The sequence below is a fragment of the Malaclemys terrapin genome, chromosome 13 (assembly GCF_027887155.1).
Source record: "Malaclemys terrapin pileata isolate rMalTer1 chromosome 13, rMalTer1.hap1, whole genome shotgun sequence".
Lineage (NCBI taxonomy): Eukaryota > Metazoa > Chordata > Testudines > Emydidae > Malaclemys > Malaclemys terrapin.
Window position 1 is genome coordinate 38,601,048 of NC_071517.1, and position 22,275 is coordinate 38,623,322.

At 45.4% G+C, this 22,275-nt stretch overlaps 1 protein-coding gene across 1 annotated transcript; it reads right to left on the bottom strand.

The window, feature by feature from the left end:
• Positions 1-1,474: 1,474 nt before the first annotated feature.
• On the bottom strand, positions 1,475-20,338 carry LOC128847367 (butyrophilin subfamily 1 member A1-like). Its single transcript, XM_054046756.1, has 8 exons — positions 20,239-20,338; positions 18,035-18,382; positions 16,664-16,945; positions 15,045-15,149; positions 14,221-14,241; positions 7,633-7,653; positions 3,289-3,312; positions 1,475-1,992 (listed from the first exon to the last, which is right to left on the bottom strand). The coding sequence occupies exons 1-8, from the start codon at positions 20,336-20,338 to the stop codon at positions 1,475-1,477; spliced, it is 1,419 nt and encodes a 472-aa protein (XP_053902731.1).
• Between the last annotated feature and the right edge of the window lie 1,937 nt (positions 20,339-22,275).

Consider the following 22,275-nt stretch of genomic DNA (forward strand, 5'->3'; position numbering starts at 1 on the left):
GCCGCACTTTTGCGGGGCAGAGGGCTGTTCCTGTGATTTTCTAGCTGACTAAAAAATAGGCCCTGTGATGCTCAGAATTGCAACACCTAAGTCCCTTCATGGATTGCACCCTGTGTAACCAGTCCCCTCTCCGCAGAGCACAGCTGAGCAATTCCTGATTGACATGGGTGTGTACAGGTCAGAGACAGAGAACAGGCTGGATAGTGACACATCACAGTAAACCCCAAACTCTCCTCCTAGAGGCACAATATTTCCTGTGGGGCTGGGCGGGACAGGACCAAGTCAGGAAGCAAATCCCAGGACTCTGCCTCCAAAAGCTGCAGCTGGAACATTAAAGTGGAACAAACAAGAAGAATTGTTTTAAATCTTTTATTTCCAGTAAGTAACTGGAAAGCAAAGGAGCAGAGAAGGAGTTTTAATAACCACAGCATATGGCAAGGAGATTCCCCAGCTACTGAGAACAGTTTTTGTAATAGCACAAAAATAGCACCAATGTCCAGAAATTAACAGAGATTTAATGAGTTACAGTTTTGCTTTCAGTAACATGTAATAAATCTCTCCATCCTGCTCATGTTCCCTTTCCATCTCCCTTTTCTTTCATACTGTCCTTTTCTACTCAGCATTTTTCTAGCCCTCACTTCCCACTCCTGTTTATTTTCCTGTGTCTCTCCCACTCTTCTCCCTCCCACAGATCATCACCTTTGGCATCTCCATTTCCCCCCCTGATTTTATCCGTTCCCCTCTTGCTGCCCTCGGCCTGGTTCACCTGTCAGGGATATTTTCCTGTCACTTTTTTCATATCTGTTTTCCACCATTTCTTCAGGACTCTCCCTTTATTCTTGTTTTATTTTAATTCACATTTTTCTTTTTCCTTCTTCTAATTCCCTCTGGTTAAACCTGCCCTGTCCCTGCCTCCCCCAGTGCTGCCAACCTCAGAAGTTTTAAAAAAATCATGAGACTGACCCAAAATGATTTTTTTAAAGATTTTTATAATGGTTTTTGATCTATCTGCACTCCTGCTCATCCTCAATTACAAAGTTGCCAGCTTTCCTGGACAGTGACTTGGGCCCCTGCAGCAGGAGATCTGGCTGGGACACCCCAATGAGATCTAATGACACAGATCTGTACAAACCGCTTCCTGCTGCTGCTTCTCCCCAACCCCCCCAAACCCTGATTAATTCATTCTGTGTCCCTGCCACCCCCACCTCTGCCTGTGCCCAGCCTGGCTGTTAGTTCTGCCCCCTGCCCAGCCCCATATCTGCCCCTCAGGGCCCCTCTGCTCCTACTGCAGCCCCAGGGGTTCTTCCCCCCTCCCATCCCTGGGGCTGCAGGGACGGGGAGGAGCTTCCAGAAGTCAGAGTTAAGAGGCCAGAGGGTTGGGTAGACAGGAGTACTCCAAAATCATAGAGACTGGGGAGTGTGAGGCCAGAGAGGCTGATTTCAGAGCCCCCAGTGGGATATTCCTCCCCCCACCTCAGGGACACAATATGAGCTGGGCTCCCGACCCCACCCAGAGCCAGGGTCGGATTCTCTCCCCAGGGATGGGGCCCGACAGGAAAGTGAAGATCAAGGTCTCTTCACCAGCATCGATAAATGTCACCTGCCCCCGGTCACAGTCCAGACAAACCCGGATCCTGCTGGGGATGCGGGGCAGGGGCAGGGGGGCCTCAGGGTCGGTGAGAGCCCGGAACTGACCCCCCCACCAGCACTGCACAGCCCAGATCCCCCCCTCAGGGCTACGGCTGATCCGTCCCTTCCTCCCCACAGACTCTCTGGCCGCCCCCACAGCCCAGCTTTCCCCACCCCCCACCTCCACCTCCCAGCAATGTCTCCCCGAGGTGAATCCCTCACAGCCCAGCACACAGAGATCAGAGTCAAATCTCTCAGGGTTGTCAGGCAGATGCTGCCGTGTGTCTCCCCATCTCACACTTTTCCGATCCTCAGACAGGACCAGTCTGGGATGAGCTGTGTCTGGATCCAGAGTCGCATTCGCTGGGGAGAGAGAATCAGAGTGTGAGGGGCAGAGCTCGGCCCTGGGGTAAAATCTGATTGTATCAGTGACAGAATCTGCCCTAGCTGGAGAGTGACTCAGGGAATCTCCTTCCTCCAGGATGTACCCATGAGCTCTGAGATCTCAGCACAGAGCTGGGGAGAGTCGTCCCGCCCCCACCCCGTGGCAGAGAGGGGTCAGTGACAGGTGAAAGTATCAGCTGGGCCAGGCCTGAGACTCTGAATCTTTCCCCTCCTGCTCCCACCTCTCCCCAGGGAAGGGACTAGAGACTCTGGGAGCCCCAGCAGATGGTACAACTCAGTGAACATTGACAGAGCTCCTGTGCCCCTCCCCACCTTAAATCTCACTGTGTCCCAGCTGCCCCTGTGCTGGACTTTGCTATGGGGCCTCCCCACTGCACCCTGCCTGCTCTGAAATGTCACAGCTCAGATGGGAACAGGCCACACAGTACCAGGATTGGACATGCCCAGAATGTCACTGCTCAGCAGCAGTAACAGCGCAAAAGTACATTAGCATGAGGCAGGGAGAGAGGGGTGAGCACAAGGGGAGGGGGTTCATGATAGAATGAGGCAGAAGCTATGAGTGTGGGGGGAGGTGGAAAGAAGGAGATGGTCATCCTAGTGATGGGAGGCTAAAGTGACGTGCTGCTTACCAAAGACAGGAGAATACTGGGATCATGGTGGATGGAGAGAGGAGAAAAGAGTGAAGCTCAGAGCTCCAATCACAGGAGATACCTGATGTGTATAATGGAACCGGAGAGCCCCTGTCTGGGATCAAGGCTCTGTTCCTCTGCTGGAGACTGGAGCAAGTGTTGCACACAGATACAGTCCCTGCTCACCCTGTCAGTGTGGGGTCACTGCAGAGCTACTGGTTTATTGGCTTTCTTTATAGGGGAGAAGATGAAGGAAGAAACAGAGAAATTGGAGACAGGCCAGCAGCACAGGGAGATAAAACAAACTCCCCCATGAGAAGTGGCTGTGGAGGTGCATGTCCCACTGGATCTGTACAGTGAGTGGAAGCTGCTGTCACAAATCTCTGCAGGGTGCAGTGCACATGCAGGCAGTGGAGGGGTAGGAAGAGTAGATGCAATATGCTATAGATCCATTATGGTGTGGCAGGACATAGGCACAAGCCCTGCCTCTCCTCATGATGCACTGTGAGGTGCAGAGGAGGTCTGCCCTGAACTATCACATCCACTCCCACATTCAAGGAGAAAGAGGAACATTGTCTCATGGGAACTGATATTTGGACACTGATAAAATGTGATGTTTAATTACCTTGTTCTACAGATCTTCTCCACCCTAAAACCAACCATATAATTAGAGATGAGAACAGATCTGAACAAGTATTGCATGATTCAATATTGTACAAACTAATACACAGAGGAAAAAAGAACGTTATAAGTTCTTCCAGAAGTATACTGGAATATAAAGCATCAGAACCTCTACTGGGTTGCATGAGTGTTTCTCTCCAAGGCTTTAGCTTCACTGCAGAGTTATCCCAGGATCTTACCTGACTGTTGCCCCAACCTCTTTACTGCCCATGCACAACCATTCTGACTCAGGTTTGATGGTGCTTAAACCCAGGGTCAGTGGAAAGGCTTGGAGGATAGCCTATAGCCCAGGTTCTCCTTTAACTCAGGTTGGTTACCTGCCCACTTTGCAGTGTGGATAGAGGCTGATCACTTCAGGGGGTGATAGTCCTCCAGTGCCTTCCCACAATTCCTCCTGGGCCGTATGTCCTTGGCCACTACCTACACCCTTCTTCTGCACTGAAAGCCACCTTCCCGTTTATAGACACCAGTTCATGGTTTAAACATTGCATGTGGTCTGCTACAATTCTACTGCACTTCCATAGTACTTGCAGAGAGATGTTGTCTGAGAGATCATCCCTCCAGCATGCTGCCAGCTGGTCAGGTACTGAAATGAGGATCCTGGTGGACCTCTGGTGCAAGCTCAGTAACACCCACAATTTGGGGAGGGATGGAGTCAAAACCTGCTGTTCGAAGAGGATATTTCCAAGATGCTGGCAATGAAGGGATTTCAGCAGAGGGAATCGCAGTGCAGGGAGAAAATCAAATCCCTCAAAACCACATAAAACCAAGGATCACATCCCCCAGCCTGACGACTCACTGGGAATGAGCCCTTCCTATCAGGAGCTGAACCAGGCACCTGGCACTGCCCCAAGCAGAGCCCCCTTTCCCCTGGATGGGCTTTTGACTATGGATGTTGCTGGTGCTTGACCAGGCAAAGTGGGACCACAGGAGCTAGAGTAAACGTCACATGCTTTGTGGCATAGCCAGAATGACCTGAAGCCTGAATCCCAGAACCTCTTCAGGAAAGAGATGGGAGAATGGACGAGGAGGATGAAGAAGAGAGACCAGCATTTTAGCAGCTGGGGAAGATACAACCTGCCATATTTATTACTGTTATGGGAACTATTACAACTGTTTAGGACCAATCTCATTGCTGTCCTAGGGATGTTATGTGCTGGGGGGGGGGGGCAGTCAGCTTTAATAACAAAGCTTCAACTGAGGGCAGAAGAACCTTCCGTTTTCCCTGCTCCTGCTTTCTTGCCCCCTCCTCGCTGGCCACTTGAATTCCAAGGGGGAGGGGGGGCAGGGCAATGGGGAATATACATGAAACCAGTGATGTATTGTGGCACCCTCTGCTGCATGCATCCAAGCAATACAACCAGCAACGCTTGCAAATATAGGGAAATGGGCAGCAGAAGCATAGATATAGTAGGGGACTTTACCTAGATATATTTAATCCTGACTCAGTGCAGGGGGTTTGGACTAGATGACCTCTTCAGATCCCTTCCAGCCCTACATTTCTATGACCTCACACTGACACAAGCATTAAAAGATTTCTGGAGGCAGCTTAGATAGCAAGTCCCATGCGACGCCCTGGGTGAGTACAGCACCATTGTGGACACAGCAATCTGGGTATGACTTGGGTGGGGCTTTGCACGGGGACACTCACACCTGGGTGACACTAACCCAGTTGCTCAGACACAGGTGCAGATCATCAGGACTAATTCTGCAATGAAGACGAGCCTCTAGTGACTACAGGTTTAAAATATTTTTCTATTATAAGAAGTCCCATTACCTACGTAACTATTAACACATTACAATCGCAGTTTCCCTACTGACATGCTACAGTTATGTTGTAAAATACCTGGTAAAAAAGGCCTGATCATTCAACCATTGAGGTCAATAGCAAATCTCCCATTTAGTTCCGTGGGAGCAAAGCTAAATGCATAGGTCCTGATCTTACAAAGACAGATTAACATATTTAAGTTTGTGTAGCTAGTGGGGTCCTGCAGGGGTCTGTCCTCAGTCTGGTACTATTCAGTATTTCTATTAACGACTTGGATAATGGAGTGGTGAGTATGCAGTCAGGAGTAGATCTTAGGGAAAACTTTCTAAGAGTAGATAAGATCCGGAATAGGCTTCCAAGAGAGGTTGTCGAATCCCATCACTGGAGGTTTTTCAGAACAGGTTGGACAAACACCTGTCAGAGATGGTCTAAGGGTTTACTCGGTCCTGCCTCAATGCAGGAGGTTGGACTTGTTGACTTATAGGTCCCCTGCAGCCCTACATTTCTATGCTTCTATGTATATGGGTAATTCCTTTGAGTTCAATAGGTTCTACTCAGACGCAGCAAAGAAAACATGAGGCTAGAAAAATAACGGCTCAACGGGTAGTGATCAATGGCTCCATGTCTAGTTGGCAGCCTGTTTCAAGCGGAGTGCCCCAAGGGTCGGTCCTGGGGCCGGTTTTGTTTAATATCTTTATTAATGATCTGGAGGATGGTGTGGACTGCACTCTCAGCAGGTTTGCAGATGACACTAAACTAGGAGGCGTGGTAAATACACTAGGGTAGGGATCGGATACAGAGGGACCTAGACAAATTAGAGGATTGGGCCAAAAAAAACCTGATGAGGTTCAACAAGGACAAGTGCAGAGTCCTGCACTTAGGACGGAAGAATCCCATGCACTGCTACAGACTAGGGACTGAATGGCTAGGTAGCAGTTCTGCAGAAAAGGACCTATGGATCACAGTGGACAAGAAGCTGGATATGAGTCAACAGTGTGCTCTTGTTGCCAAGAAGGCTAACGGCATTTTGGGCTGTATAAGTAGGGGCATTGCCAGCAGATCGAAGAACGTGATCGTTCCCCTTTATTCGACATTGGTGAGGCCTCATCTGGAATATTGTGTCCAGTTTTGGGCCCCACACTACAAGAAGGATGTGGAAAAATTGGAAAGAGTCCAACGGAGAGCAACAAAAATGATTAGGGGTCTGGAGCACATGACTTATGAGGAGAGGCTGAGGGAACTGGGATTGTTTAGTCTTCAGAAGAGAAGAATGAGGGGGGATTTGATAGCAGCCTTCAACTACCTGAAGCGAGGTTCCAAAGAGGATGGAGCTCGGCTGTTCTCAGTGGTGGCAGATGACAGAACAAGGAGCAATGGTCTCAAGTTGCAGTGGGGGAGGTCCAGGTTGTATATTAGGAAACACTATTTCACTAGGAGGGTGGTAAAGCACTGGAATGTGTTACCTAGAGAGGTGGTGGAGTCTCCTTCCTTGGAGGTTTTTAAGGCCTGGCTTGACAAAGCCCTGGCTGGGATGATTTAGCTGGGAATTGGTCCTGCTTTGAGCAGGGGGTTGGACTAGATGACCTCTTGAGGTCCCTTCCAACTCTGATATTCTATGATTCTATGATTCTATAATAAATTACAATAAACAAGTTTTCTTTTAAAAATGACCTTTCTCAGAGAAATATTTTGTGGGTTTTTTTTGTTTTACAGTTTTGTTTTTTTTTTCAAAAAATTGTCAGTACTATCATCATTTTCTGTCTTTTGTGAAATATTTTGATTTTTTTTCAAATCAAATACATTATTAAAAATATCTTTTTTCATTTATCAAGTTTTTCATTTTAGTAAACAGAAAGTGTTAATCAGAATTTAAAATAAATAAATCCCCAAACAAATGAATAGGTCCTTTTCAAGCATTTGAAATTAAAGCCTTTGTGACATTTTAAAAATATTTTGCAAAGCTAGATTTCCAGGTTACGTGCATGAAACTTTGCAGGGTCACAACCTTAATAATTATTTGTAAAGATTTACAATTATGGAGAAAAATTAAGTTACAAATAGATATACTTAGATAAAATGACTTGTGTATTTGCTATTTTTTTTGGTTAATAGAAACAAATCTATTTAGAGATACTGAAGTCTTACCACAAAGGTGAAAAGGTTTAATTTTCCCCTTTTATAGATTCCATGTCTTTATTACATTAGGCTGTCAACATTAAGGTAAAGTCTGAGTGATTATTTCTGTTCAAATTGTTGTTTTCTTTATATGACATTTATCTCGTGTCATTTCTCAGTATTGTCAGTATTGAAGTTAAGACTGAGAACTCATTTCTGTATAAACCGCTTTCTTTTAATTGTGTGTTGCTTTTTGCATGTGGTGTGAAAATCATCAATCTTAGCCTTACACCACATTAATAAAAATAAATAAAACTAAAGAAACACACAAGTATGCACACAACCAATCCAAAATTCCCACCCTAATCAAGCTATAGCTGTGGAAAGAGGAGAAATGACACTTACCAAGTGCTGCAGTAAGTTTCCCTTTAAAAAGTACAGAAATAAATATTAATGATTATTCAGAACTTCTTTCTGCATTGGTACACAGTTAAAGGACTTAATCTGATATGTATGAAATTCACTAGGCATGTGTGGGGCTCTGTCTGAGTTATGGAATGCTGGGCAGAGAGATTTTACAGTCAGTAAGTTTTGACAATTGATGACTCAAAAAGAACTTTGTTTTGAAGCTTTAAAATTGCTGTAAATTTGTTTCCTCTCTGCAGATTATGAGCATTTATTTACTGAGCTTCCACAGAGGCACTTCTATCGGGCTTAGCCCCCGAGGGTATGTTTACACTGCAATAAAAGGCCAGAGATTGGCCTGGATCAGCAGACTCAGGCCCATGGGGCTTGGGCTGCCTGGCTATAAAATTGCAGTGCAGACACGTTTGAGCTGCTGCAGTTGTTTGATTTTGTTTTTGCTTGTAGACGTGCCCATAGTGTCAGAGTGCACTGTATCTTATCTGTATCCTGGTCTACACTACGACTTTAATTCGGATTTATCAGCTTTAATTCGAATTAACCCTGTAACCGTCCACACAACGACGCCATTTAATTCGATGTAAAGGGCCCTTTAAATCGATTTCTGTACTCCACCCCAACGAGCGGAGTAGCGCCAAAATCGATTTTAGCAATTCGAATTAGGGTTAGTGTGGCCGCAATTCGATGGTATTGGCCTCCGGGAGCTATCCCACAGTGCATCATTGTGACCGCTCTGGACAGCAATCCGAACTCGGATGCACTGGCCAGGTAGACAGGAAAAGCCCCGCGAACATTTGAACTTCATTTCCTGTTTGCCCAGCGTGGAGAGCACAGGTGACCACAGATACCTCATCAGCACAGGTAACCATGCAGGCTGATAATCGAAAAAGAGCACCAGCATGGACCGTGAGGGAGGTACTGGATCTGATCGCTGTATGGGGAGAGGATTCAGTGCTTGCAGAACTTCGTTCTAAAAGACGAAATGCAAAAACTTTTGAAAAAATTTCCAAGGGCATGATGGAGAGAGGCCACAATAGGGACTCTGAGCAGTGCCGCGTGAAGGTCAAGGAGCTCAGACAAGCCTATCAAAAAACAAAGGAGGCAAACGGTCGCTCCGGGTCAGAGCCGCGGACATGCCGCTACTACGCCGAGCTGCATGCAATTCTAGGGGGGGCTGCCACCACTACCCCACCTTTGTTCGTGGATTCTGGGTCGGGGATAGTCTCGACGCCTGAGGATTCTGCCGATGGGGTAGAGGAGGAGGAGGAGGAGGATGAGCTTGCAGAGAGCACACAGCACTCCATTCTCCCCAACAGCCAGGATCTTTTTATCACCCTGACTGAAGTACCCTCCCAAGCCTCCCAAGCCAGTACCCAAGACTCTGACCCCATGGAAGGAACCTCAGGTGAGTTTACCTTTTAAAATATAAAACTTGTTTTAAAAGCAAACGGTTTTTAATGATTACTTTGCCTGACTTTGCATTCGCCGTCAGTTCAGCTACTGGAAAAGTCTGTAGCTACTGGAAAAGTCTGTTAACGTGTCTGGGGATGGAGCGGAAATCCTCCAGGGACATCTCCATGAAGCTCTCCTGGAGGTACTCCGAAAGCCTTGCCAGAAGGTTTCTGGGCAGTGCATCCTTATTCCCTCCTCCATGGTAGGACACTTGACCACGCCATGCTTGCAGCAAGTAATCTGGTATTATTGCCTGACAAAGCCTGGCAGCGTATGGTCCCGGTGTTTGCTGGCATTCAAGCAACATCCGTTCTTTATCTTGTTGTGTAATCCTCAGGAGAGTGATATCACTCCTGGTAACCTGGTTGAAATACGGGAACTTAATTAAGGGGACAGAGGTGGCCGTTCCTACTGGGCTGTTTGCCTGTGGCGGAAAATAAATCCTTCCCTGCAGTTCCTACTGGGCTGTTTGCCTGTGGCGGAAAATAAATCCTTCCCTGCAGTTAGCCAAGCGCAGATGGGAAATTGGCCCTGAAGTTTTCCGCGTTTGGCTAGCAGGGATCTTCCCTGTTACCAGCCACGCGGTGGGGGGAGGGTACCGTGATCATCCCAGAGAATTCATGGCGAGGGGGGGGGTCGGCGGCGGGGGGGGGTAGTTTGGTGCCTGCAGGGATCTTCCCTGATACCAGCCATGCGGTGGGGGGAGGGGTACCGTGATCATCCCAGAGAATTCATGGCGGGGGGGGGGTCGGCGGCGGGGGGGGGGTAGTTTGGTGCCTGCAGGGATCTTCCCTGATACCAGCCATGCGGTGGGGGGAGGGGTACCGTGATCATCCCAGAGAATTCATGGCGAGGGGGGGGTCGGCGGCGGGGGGGGGGGGTAGTTTGGTGCCTGCAGGGATCTTCCCTGATACCAGCCATGCGGTGGGGGGAGGGGTACCGTGATCATCCCAGAGAATTCATGGCGGGGGGGGGGTTAGTTTGTTTTCTGGTGCTGCTGAATGTTAACAGAAAAACCGCAGCACTCTACTTGCCTGAAGGGGTCCAGACAAGCCCCCCCACACTGCCCCCCCCCCAACTGGCTGAGATTGGCCAGGCTTCTGCAGCACTCTACAGGCTATGCTTGGTATGTGGGAAAGGAGGGTGCAGAAGCTGTAAAACAATGGCTTACCATGGCCGCATGCAAGCCGAATTCTGTTGCCCAGACCTGTGATCTCTAGCAGCAAAGCCACAAGCACTCAGCATTAAGAGGCAAAATGCGACCTTGCACAGAAATCACATGTGCTATGTAATGTGAACAGTGTTGGTCACCGTGAAAGAGTATAAGCATTGTTCTGCAAAATGTAGCTTTTAAAACAATTCTCTCTTTTTTCCCCTCCCTACAGCAGCTGCAAATTCCTCAAGCCTCCCTTCTCCATCCCGAAGGTTATCACAGATAAGGCGTCGTAAGAAGAAGACGCGGGAGGACATGTTTTCTGAAATTATGCAATCCAGCAGGAGTGACAGAGCTCATCTGAATGAGTGGAAGGAAACAGTTTCAAAGTATAGGAAAGAAGTCAGTGAACGTGAGGAGAGGAGGGACCAACGTGAGGAGAGGAGGGACCAACGTGAGGAGAGGAGAGACGATCGAGATGAGAGATGGCGGCAGGAAGACCAGAGGATGAAGGATGCAACGCTGGGGCTGCTCCGGCGTCTGGTGGAGGTTCAGGAACGGCTGCTGGAAAACAGACTGCCGCTTCAGCCCCTGTTCCACCCTCCCCCCTCCCCATGTTCCGTATCCTCCTCACCCAGACGTGTAAGAACGCGGGGGGGGAGGCTCCGTACACCTTCCCATTCCACCCCAGTAGACAGCCCAAGCAAAAGGCTGTCATTTTTTTAACCTTTTCTTTGTGGCTTTTTCCTTCCCAGCAATCCTCCTCCCAAATACCACCCGGGTTCCCTCCCTCTTTTTCTAATCTATTAATAAAGAATAAATGATTTTTAAATGATAGTGACTTTATTTGGTTTGAAAGAAAGCTGGGGGAAGGGGCAGGGTGGGTTCCTTACAGAAAATCAGTCAGTAAAGGGGGAGGGTTTTCATGAAGGAGAAACAAACAGATATTTCACACGGTAGCCTGGCCAGCCATGAAACTGGTTTTCAAAGCTTCTCTGATGCACAGCGCTTCATGGTGTGATCTTCTAATCGCCCTGGTGTCTGGCTGCGCGTAATCAGCAGCCAGGCGATTTGCCTCAGCCTCCCACCCCGCCATAAAGGTCTCCCCCTTACTTTCACAGAGATTGTGGAGCACACAGCAAGCAGAAATAACAATGGGGAGATTTCTTTGGCTGAGGTCAGAGCGAGTCAATAATGAACGCCAGCAACCTTTTAAACGGCCAAATGCACATTCTACCACCATTCTGCACTTGCTTAGCCTGTAGTTAAACAGCTCCTGACTCCTGTCCAGGCTGCCTGTGTATGGCTTCATAAGCCATGGCATTAAGGGGTAGGCTGGGTCCCCAAGAATAACTATGGGCATTTCAACATCCCCAACGGTTATTTTCTGGTCCGGAAAGTAAGTCCCTTGCTGCAGCCCTTTAAACAGAGTAGTGTTCCTGAAGACGCGAGCGTCATGAACCCTTCCCGCCCAGCCCGCGTTGATGTTGGTGAAACGTCCCTTGTGATCCACAAGTGCTTGCAGCACCATTGAAAAGTACCCCTTGCGGTTTATGTACTCGGTGGCTTGGTGCTCCGGTGCCAAGATAGGGATATGGGTTCCGTCTATTGCCCCACCACAGTTAGGGAATCCCATTGCAGCAAAACCATCCACTATAGCCTGCACATTTCCCAGAGTCACTAACTTTCGTAGCAGCACCTGAGTGATTGCTTTGGCTACTTGCATCACAGCAGCCCCCACCGTAGATTTGCCCACTCCAAATTGATTCCCGACTGACCGGTAGCTGTCTGGCGTTGCAAGCTTCCACAGGGCTATCGCCACGCGCTTCTCAACTGTGAGGGCTGCTCTCATCTTGGTATTCTGGCGTTTCAGGGCAGGAGACAGCAAGTCACAAAGTTCCATGAAAGTGCCCTTACGCATGCGAAAGTTCCGCAGCCACTGGGAATCGTCCCAGACCTGCAACACTATGCGGTCCCACCAGTCTGTGCTTGTTTCCCTTGCCCAGAATCGGCGTTCCATGGATAGAATCTGCCCCATTAACAACATGATCTCCAAAGCACCGGGGCCTGTGGTTTCACTGAATTCTGTGTCCGTGTCCGTGTCCATGTCCTCATCATGCTTGTCGCTGCGCTGCCGCCGCCGCTGCCTCCTCGCCTCGTTTTTCTGGTCCTGGCTGAGCATAAACTCCACGAGAACGCGCAAGGTGTTTGCAATATTCATGAGTGCTGTCTTGACCTCAGCGGGCTCCATGCTTGCCGTGGTATGGAGTCTGCAGTGTTCACCCACCCAGGAAAAAAGGCGCGAAAATGGTTGTCTGCCGTCCGTTGCTTTCATGCAGGGAGGGAGGGAGGGAGGAAGTGAGGCTGTACCCAGAACCACCTGCGACGATGTTTTTTGTCCCATCAGGCACTGGGATCTTAACCCACAATCCCAATGGGCGCAGGAGACTGCGGGAACTATGGGATAGCTATGGAATTGCTACCCACAGTGCAACGGTGCAGAAATCGACGCTAGCCCCGGTACTTGGACGCACACCACCGAATTACTGTGCTAGTGTGGCCGCACTCATTTCGACTTTATACAACCTGTTTCTCAAATCCGAATTATCTAAATTCGGATTAATCCCGTAGTGTAGACATACCCTTAGGTGTCACTTGCTCCTTCTTTTACAAGTTACATGTCTTTGTGGGGGAGGGATAGCTCAGTGGTTTGAGCATTGGCCTGCTAAACCCAGGGTTGTGAGCTCATCCCTTGAGAGGACCACTTAGGGATCTGGGGCAAAATCAGTACTTGGTCCTGCTAGTGAAGGCAGGGGGCTGGAATTGATGACCTTTCAAGGTCCCTTCCAGTTCTAGGAGATAGGATATCTCCATTAATTCTATTCTAATTCTTGGTTTTAGAATTATTGATGTAAAGGCTCAGAGATTATTTCTATTCAACCGGGAGAGTCTGGGGGGATCATCCCAATACAAAACTCATTTTTGTTGAGTAAAACACTTCAGGTTACATTTTGGTTTGAAATTCCTCAGGTTCAGTCTTGCCCCCATTTCCTTTAAAAAGTTAAATTAAAAATGAACCAACTACACAAAAATTCAAGAGAAACCCCCACAAAAGATCCAACGTTGCACAAAAGTTTTCTCCTCAGAGGGAGGTGAATGAGACTTACCAATTTCTGCATCACATTTCCCATAAAAGAAAAAGAAATAAACATCAGTTTTTGTGGTGTGTTACCCTCATCTTGTTTTATTTCCCTTTATCATTAATATGATAGTTAAGGCTAAAAGATTATTTCAGACTACAGGATCTGGTGGTGTTTTCTGGTCTTAAACTCTAGTCTGTGATTCTATTTCTTATTAATTTTTCAAGTTGGTGTGAAATGTATCCAATTTAGTCTTTCCCCACGTTCTATAAAGTTACATTAAAAAACAAACATGCACACGCCTCCCAAAAAATCAAGCAAACAAACAAAAACAGGTTTCATGTTGCAATAAAATTTTAAAAGTTAAATTTAAAAGCAAACAACTCCATACCAATTAAAGAAACTACCATCTGAGGATCCAATTTTGTACAAAAGTTTTCTTGTCAAAGGGGGATAATGACACTTACCAATTTCTACATTTCGTTTCCCTAAACAATAAACAGAAATAAATATATAAGTTTATTATGAGCTTCCCTTCCCTTATATGTTATTTCACTGTATCATCAATATGAAAGTTAAGGCTTTCTATTCAACTTCCTCTTTTGTCTTACTTATCTTCCCCGTCACTCCTCCAATAACATTTTGGCATGAAGTTTATCTAATTTAAACTGTCCCCAGATTTTTTAAACCTAGACTAACATGCTCATACACACACACAAGAATACACATAAAATAAATCAAACAAAAGAAACAAACAGGTCAATATACAACTGTGTAAGTGTATACAAAAACTGTATTTGTGCAAAAAGGGAAACTGAAACTTACCAACTTCTTCAGTAAGTTTCCCTTAAAAATACAGAAATAAATATAAATTATTATTATGTCCTTTTGTCATCAAACAGCGTTAGACTATGTATAGAATTCACTGGGATCATAGAGGGATGTGTCTGATTTATGTTGAAGTTGGCCAAAGGCATTCTTTATGCATGAAATTGACCAGGGTTATGGACAGGTGTGTCTGAGTTACATGAAAGTGGCTATGATTTTCTCCCTAACCAAGGAACAAATGTGTTAACAGACTTACCACCGGGGCATCTCTATGGGGCCCATCACTATAATCTCAATGCACTGCACTTTATTAGCAAAAGAGATATTTTAAGTACAGATATGAGAGCCTAGGCACTCCACTTGTCTCAAGTGGAATCAGAGATGGACACCAGTACCCCCTGAGCATTGGAACAGGGGGAGATGGAGGACCAAGCAGAATGCAGCTGTATCTGCTATAATCTCAAGTATCAGGGGGGTAGCCGTGTTAGTCTGTATCCACAAAAACAATGAGGAGTCCGGTGGCACCTTAAAGCCTAACAGCTTTATTTGGGCATAAACTTTCATGGGTAAAAGAACCACTTCTTCAGATGCATGTTGCTATGATCTGATTTTCTGGCTCAGTTCTATTCCTTGATACTCTCCTCCCACCAGTTCTCCTCCCCACCCACCCTCTATCAATGAATTCATATGCATTCTTCTCCTTTATTTAGGACAAGATCAGCAGGTCACATGTCTTTATAATGTTAAATTCCTAAATTGCCCTTATTCACTTATTAGGATAAAAACTATATTTACAATATATGTCTCCCTCTAATATTTACCTTTCATTTTAAAGAGACAAACAGTGAAGCCAGTGAAACCAAACAAAATCCCCAGGATCACACTCAGAGCCACCATCCAGGGATTCACCCTTGGGAAAAATGGATCTGAAAAGCAAAACACCAGGACTTGCCTTAGTATGGAAGCGGTCACTAGAATCAGATGTTTTTATTCCATATAAATCCATACATAGTCCCCAGAGGGATTTCTGTCAAACAAGAGTGAAAACATGGGCCTGTCTACAGGGGTGCTGGAACAATTTGCATAGTGGGGGTGCTGAGAACCTTGAAACAAACTGTAAACCTTGGATTTGATGGAAACCGCTTCAAGCCAGGGGATGCAGCAGCACCACCCGCACCCCTGGTTCCAGAACCTGTGTCTGTCTATGCTACGCAAAAGACCAGAAACAGATTTTAAAAATGGCTCCACCCACCACAGCTTCAATACAGATTTATCCTTGAATAAACAGGCCTGATTGGATTCACTGCTATTCAGAAGGTCAGAGAGTTCAAGTGCAAGTTCTCTGCTCATAAAACCCCACTGACTTCAATAGAGTTAAGTCAGCAAAGAATTTGGCTCTCAGTGTTTGGCAACATTCAGAAATGGCCAGATTAATTACAATATTTTTGAAAAAATCACTATTACCCCCAAAATATTTGGAGGGATCATAATTACAATTCCTGCAAACATTTGTGCAGAAAATTAATTAATCTTCTTTTGCTGTCCCTGTGTTCACAGGGATTGAATCATCTAACTAGGGTGAAATTTTCAAATGTGTTGAAGACCTTCTCTGCACATGGCTTGTGCACTGATTTAGTGAAACTTGTGCAACTCTTTCAGGTGGCCATTCTTAAATTGGTTCAATAGTTGACTTCAAAAGAGGGTTGCACCAATTTAACTACATTTATGCATAAAACCTTAAATTGTAAATTAGCTTAATAGTATCCTACCTCCATTTAGCTTAAGTCAGTAAGGAATTGACAAGCTAAATCAATATAGGACACTTGAAAACTTGTATAAAAGTGTTCAGAAAAGCTGGTTGCGTTAATTAATTAAATAGCTAATCAGTGAAACTTTTTGTGCGAGGGCAAGGTCAAAGTGAGTCTCTTTGTGGATCCGGACCAAAATGACTGAAGAAGCACAAGTCTAACTGAACATGAAAAGAAACAACAACAGGAGTTAGGTGACATTTCATACAACAAATAATAAACAATGCGTTGGTGAAGTGAAAAGATCACAAACAAGCCACACTATAAAAATTACCACATTCAAAACATGAAGGTGAATTTAAGGTTGCAGAAGCACACTGTGTCCAAGGGTTGAGTGACTATTTCCTCTCAAAAACACTGAAAGGTTCTTTGTTTTGTTTGTTAGAATCTCAGGAAAGTCAGATTAAAGATTGAATGTATGTGCAATTTAAACCTTTGATAATCTGAATATTCACAATTAAGGTAATCAAATTGCCTGAACTTTGACCCCATAAAGACACCAGCCTCCCATCTCTTTTGTTTGTATGCAGATTATGAAATATTCACCAGAGATGCTTCAGTTCTTTGTTTCCTATGTTTTGTTTCCTTTCTAGTGCTGGTGAGTTCAGTGTGGCGTTTGGATGGTAACTGACCTGCTATATAAACTGCTGATTCCTTTTCTTGATTGAGAACGGTGTTCCTGATGCAACAGGACAAGTTTTGGTTTGAATGTTCTTTTACAATGAGAGCAGTTTCTGTTTCAAACAGGCCATTATCCCTTTGGGATATTACTTCAGAGAGTGATGGTAAACGCCGCCCACTGAGATCTCTCCATAGCACTTTGGGCTCTGGGTACCAACCAGCTGATCGACAAACCACCTGGATCCCTCCATCCTGGTGACCCTCAACAGAGATGAGAGGAGCAGAGCCCAGACCTAAGGGGAAATACAGAAAGGTGTTAATTCCATGAAATCATTTCTAAAGCATAAGGGATGAGGGACAGTTTGTGGATCCCTTACTCACACCAGAAAGCACTTATTCATCTGGGTTATCAGTAGACGGTATAACTGATTCTGGAATTTCTGAAATCCCAATGCTCATGGACACACAAAAATGTGAACAAATATTTAAAATAGTGTCATTGAGTCAGTGGGAAATATTGTTGTCTCAACACAGGAGCAACTGAGTGCTGAGCACCTCTGGAGATATGACCACTTCATTTAGATCAGTGGTTTTAACCTGTATGTCTAAGGGGTCCACAAAAGGCTGTCATTACCATAGACCAGTGGTTTTCAACCTGTGATCCGTGGATCCCTGGGGGTCCACAGACTATGTCTAATATTTCCAAAGGGGTCTGCACCTCCAATTGAAATGTTTAGGGGTCTGCAAATGACACAAGGTTGAAAACCACTGCTTTAGATACTTAAATGGGAACTGAACTCTTTGAAAATCTGGTCTTTAATGCATTGGATAGATATACATGTGCATTTTTTAAAAGTCTAACTTGTTTCCTGGTTACAGTGTCAAAGCAGCATGGGACAAATGCACTCCCTTATCTAAGAGTTATCTAAATACATAACTTTCCCACTACCACCATTATACAGTCTCAGCTAATAAGAAGGCTTCATTTGAATTTAACTACATCCCTAAGTAACGATTAACACTGAACCAATAAAAAAGCCATAAAAGACTGGCAGTCCCACTGTAGCCACACATTCTATGCAGAGCCACTGGAAGGCCACACATGTCCAGAAGTCCTTTCCCTCCTAACCAAGGACCCCTTTTTGAGTCAATCAAGAATTTCTTTTGGGCAAGAAAGTACCTTGACCATCCTGAAAATGTTTTTAATCAATGTTGGGAAAGTTTTCAGCGTATTTTCCCCAGTATGAAAGTGGCTGTTTGCTGAAATTTAGATACACAGGGTTATTGTAAAATAATTTGCAAGCAGGGAGTCACAGTTACTGTAATAGGAAAGAACAAAGCCACTGGAACACACAAAGATAAAACTGACACAAGCCACTGACCTGCTACTCTCAGTTCCAACACGGTTTCTTTATAAAAAGTATCCTCTTCAACAAAGCAGTGGTATTGTCCTTCATCAGAGCGTCTGATATTGAGAATCCTCAAGGGAATGTTTCCATTTGTGAGTCCGGCTTTCAAAAGCTCTGTCCTTCCCCGATACTCTGGCATCTGCCCTTCATACTGATCCTTCCCATTACGGTACAGGTGCACAATGGATAAAAACTGAGATCGGAACCATCTCACCTCCATGTTTGCAGCGCTCATCGGCGGGGACAGGTGACAGGGTAACACAGCTTCCTGACCCACGATGGCAGTGATAGGATCCTGGTGTCCAATCACTGTGAATTTTGCTGGAAAATACACCAGGACAACAAGAACAAAAGCAGCTCAGAGGAGAGTGGGAATTTGATATGAAGGACACATCCAACAGGTTCCATTTTATACACACTTTCCAAAAAGTTCAGCCAGAAGCAGACACCCAGAATGGAAAATTTCGGCCTGAATGTTTAAGAGAGAGCAGCGCTCATGGGCAGCAGGACAGTGTCTCTGTTATAAGAACACTCAAGACTCAGCGTATGGCACAGGCACACAGCACTGAGATGGGGCGTGGAGCTGATGACAGGCAAGCTTGGTGCATGGCGCAGGCACAGAGCACTGGACAGAGAAGGGAGCTGAGAATCGGTAGATGCAATGCATAGCACAGGCACGCAGTGCTGACATGGGTTAGGAAGCTGAAGACAGGTGTGTTCAGTCCCTGGCAAAGTCACACATCAGAGAAACTGAGGCAGAGACCTGGGAATGGACGTGCTCGATATATAGTTGAGACAAGCTTACTATTCAACAGCCCATTTTTCTAAGTGCTCTCAAATTGACACGCTTACTGACATTGCCATGAAAATTGCTGGGCCTCACCAGGAATAAGGGTAGGGTTAGTGGGCCATATTTGGTGTTCTTTCACCAAGGTGTTCCTGAGACATAGCCATATTGTTATTGTCAATTGTTGGACAATTATGGTTTAATATGTCTTATGATCAAGAGACCAAATAACCAAACTTAGCCAGAATTATTGGCTAAAGACAAAACAGTACACTATGAAAAGGAGACATCCGTACCCTCCTCCTGGGAAGCAATTCTTATCTTGCAGCGTGCACGCATTATACAGAAGGTGTATCTCAAAAATACACCCCCCAAAGCACTTATGTTTATACCATAGCTATTCACAAGTGAGAAAACACTTTATACATCACCTAAGCTCCAACCCACCAGTTTCTTAACTTGTTGTTCTGTACCTTCCTTACCCCTGTTATGGATACCACATTCCAAACCAGGTGGGTGTAGAGGTACATCCCAACCAGTGCTAGGACACACCTTTCATGGCTTTGACAGACTTCCTATTTTCTATTGTGAACACTAACTTCAGATTTGTAAAGTGTTGTGGGATATTAGTTATTGTTGAACAGAATTGTGGGAGGATCATAATACATTTAGTTAACTTAACTTCCCAACTCTCTCTCTCTCTCTCTAATGTATATTATAGGACTACCATCAGGGCCGGCTTCTAAGCACCAGCGTTCCAAGCATGTGCTTGGGGTGGCACTTTTCAAGGGGTGGCATTTTGGCCCTTTGGGGTCAGCACTTTTCAAGGGGCAGCACTCCGGGTTTTTTTTTTTTTTTTGCTTGGGGCAGCAAAAAACCTGGAGCCGGCCCTGACTACCATGCACATAATGCCTAATAATAGGGTGTATACTACACCTAATATATATGTATTAGCTAACAGGCCCAATTAAAAAAACCACATGACATCAATATGTTCTGGTTCTTATGTTTTTGTGCACATTAGCCTTAAACTATGGCTCTGATCTTCTTTACATCTGAAACCCACTACGTTACTTGATTTTATTATTTATTATTGTTATTATTAAGCTCTTCAATAAGTGTCTTCCCTATGCTTTGGGCATCTTTGACAATCTTTTAAAAATAGTTGTGTGAAGAAACAGACCTGTGGACTATCCCAGGAGCAAATAAAATAACCCAGTAGCAACAGAATCAGAGCAAAAATTGAATAATGAATGTGCTGATCTTGCTGTGTGGTTAAGTTTACACACTGTGAGTAGTTCCAGTGACTTTATGTCAAGCATGTTGTTACGACACTTCAGGGGCCTAAATAAATCCTCTAAGAAACAGCAGACACAGGGCGGATTCCTACCTGATTCCATCTTGTGACCATACAAAGTAAGGAAGAAAACAATAAAACCAGGGAGAGGGGAGCTGGCTCTGGAGCTGTGGCAGAATGAGAGAATCTTCATCTTCATTGTAACTTGATCTAGACAATGGGAAGAAGGATGAAAAAACTTATCATAGTGAGTATAACACTGATTAATCCTAAATCATTAAAGTCAAACATTAAAGATACATAAATAAAAAAGGAACAAATGCATTGTTAAGTGAACTCTTTCATATTACAGAGTTAGAACAGCCATTCAATTACAGTTCAAAATGTGTTTTATTTATAAGTCTGATCTTGTCCCATCGCTACAAAATCCACATTTTAAAAAAGTCAGATGAGTGTAAAAGTTGGTACTGATTCCATCAGTGGAGAAAAAAGTTTTAAGGAATGAGAAACAGAGTGTGTGTGTGTGTGTGTGTGAGAGAGAGAGAGAGAGAAAGATTCTTGTGTTTTTTTACCCATTTCTTTTCTTTCAACATATCAGAGGCAAAATGATTCAGTCCCATAAACAAAGTTATTCAGCAACAGGGACCACAGAGAAAGACGCTTCCCATAAACTTGGATTTGCAAGAGTTTGTAACTTACTTTGCAAAATAGAAATATGCAATTAGTTAATTCATAACAAATCTCCCTTGGAATGTATTGAGAGCAGGATCAGGCCCAGTTTTCTTGAATAAAATATAGGCGCAAAGAAGTAAATTCTTAAATCAAATAACAAGAATAGCCTGGTGTTGAATTTCAATGAAAGGAGAGGCAAAAAATAGCTCACATATCATTTTGAATATATAGTTCAAAGGCAAAGTTTGTATTCAGAGTAAGACACATTTATCCTGGGATTATTGGATCATTTTGCAGTTAATAATTCATGCAGGGAATAAATGTCTCCTAGGAGATATCAGAGGGCAAAGGAGATGGTATTCAAGTGACAGAAGCTCACCTACCTGATACATCCTGGAAATAAGCTTTGGAACAGGTTTGAGCTCTCTCTGATGTTCCCAGGTTTTCTAAAATCCTCATCCATTCTCCTCTAGTTAGTTTACATTGTCAGTGACTATTTCAGTGATGAGACTGAAAAATTAATTCTTAGTAAGAAATTACAGTGAAAAAGAGCTGAATCCTGGTCTTTCCTTCTGTATTTCTGCCAAAATTGTGTTTCTTCTTTGTGGGACACTGAAGTGAGATGTGTCTCTCTTGATGCCTTCACCAAGCTAGAAAGCGAAAGTAAAAAAGGAACTGAGACTGCAGAGAGGGAGGGGGAGGAACTTCCAAGGGTCATTAGAGCTGAGGAGCCAGGGGCTGGGTAGATGGGAGTCCTCCAAGGTCATAGAGTCTGGGGTCCCTGGGGCTTGAGAGGCTGATTTCCAGTTCCCCCCTCTGCTGTGTGTCTCAGGGACACAGTCTGAGCCGGGCTCCCTGCCACCCCCAGAGCCAGGGTCGGATTCTCTCCCCAGGGATGGAGCCCGGTGGGAAAGCTGTGCTGGGGAAGCGCCAGCCGGGGGTGCAGGGTGCAGGGTCTGGAGGCTGCCCGGCAAACCGTGAAGCCGGTAGCGCTTGGGCAGCCCTTTTCGCGTGGCTGGGAGGGAGGAGGGGGAGTTAGGGCGGGGACTTTGGGGAATGGGTGGAGTAGGGGCAGAGTTGGGGCGGTGCCGGAGATGGGAAAGGGGCGGGGCCAGGGCCCCGTGGAGTGTCCTCTTTTTTTATTTTTTAAATATGGTAACCCTATCAGATACCCTCCACACACACCATCTAGAAATAATTGTTGGGCTGTGTGTGGGCCAGCTGCTGGAGGAAACATGACATGGGCTGTAGCAGTGGGTTACACAAGTATTTGCTAGTCGTCAGTAGAACATTTATGATCCAGACTCTGGGCTCCTACTCCTGGCTCTGGTGTGGGTTAACAGTTAGCGACAGGAGAACCAATAAACATATAGTTGACATTTTCAGCCAAGGCAGTGGGGCTGAGTAGCCAAGGCTTCCCTGTTGGAGATCCTGGCTGTATTTCCCATTTTGACTTCA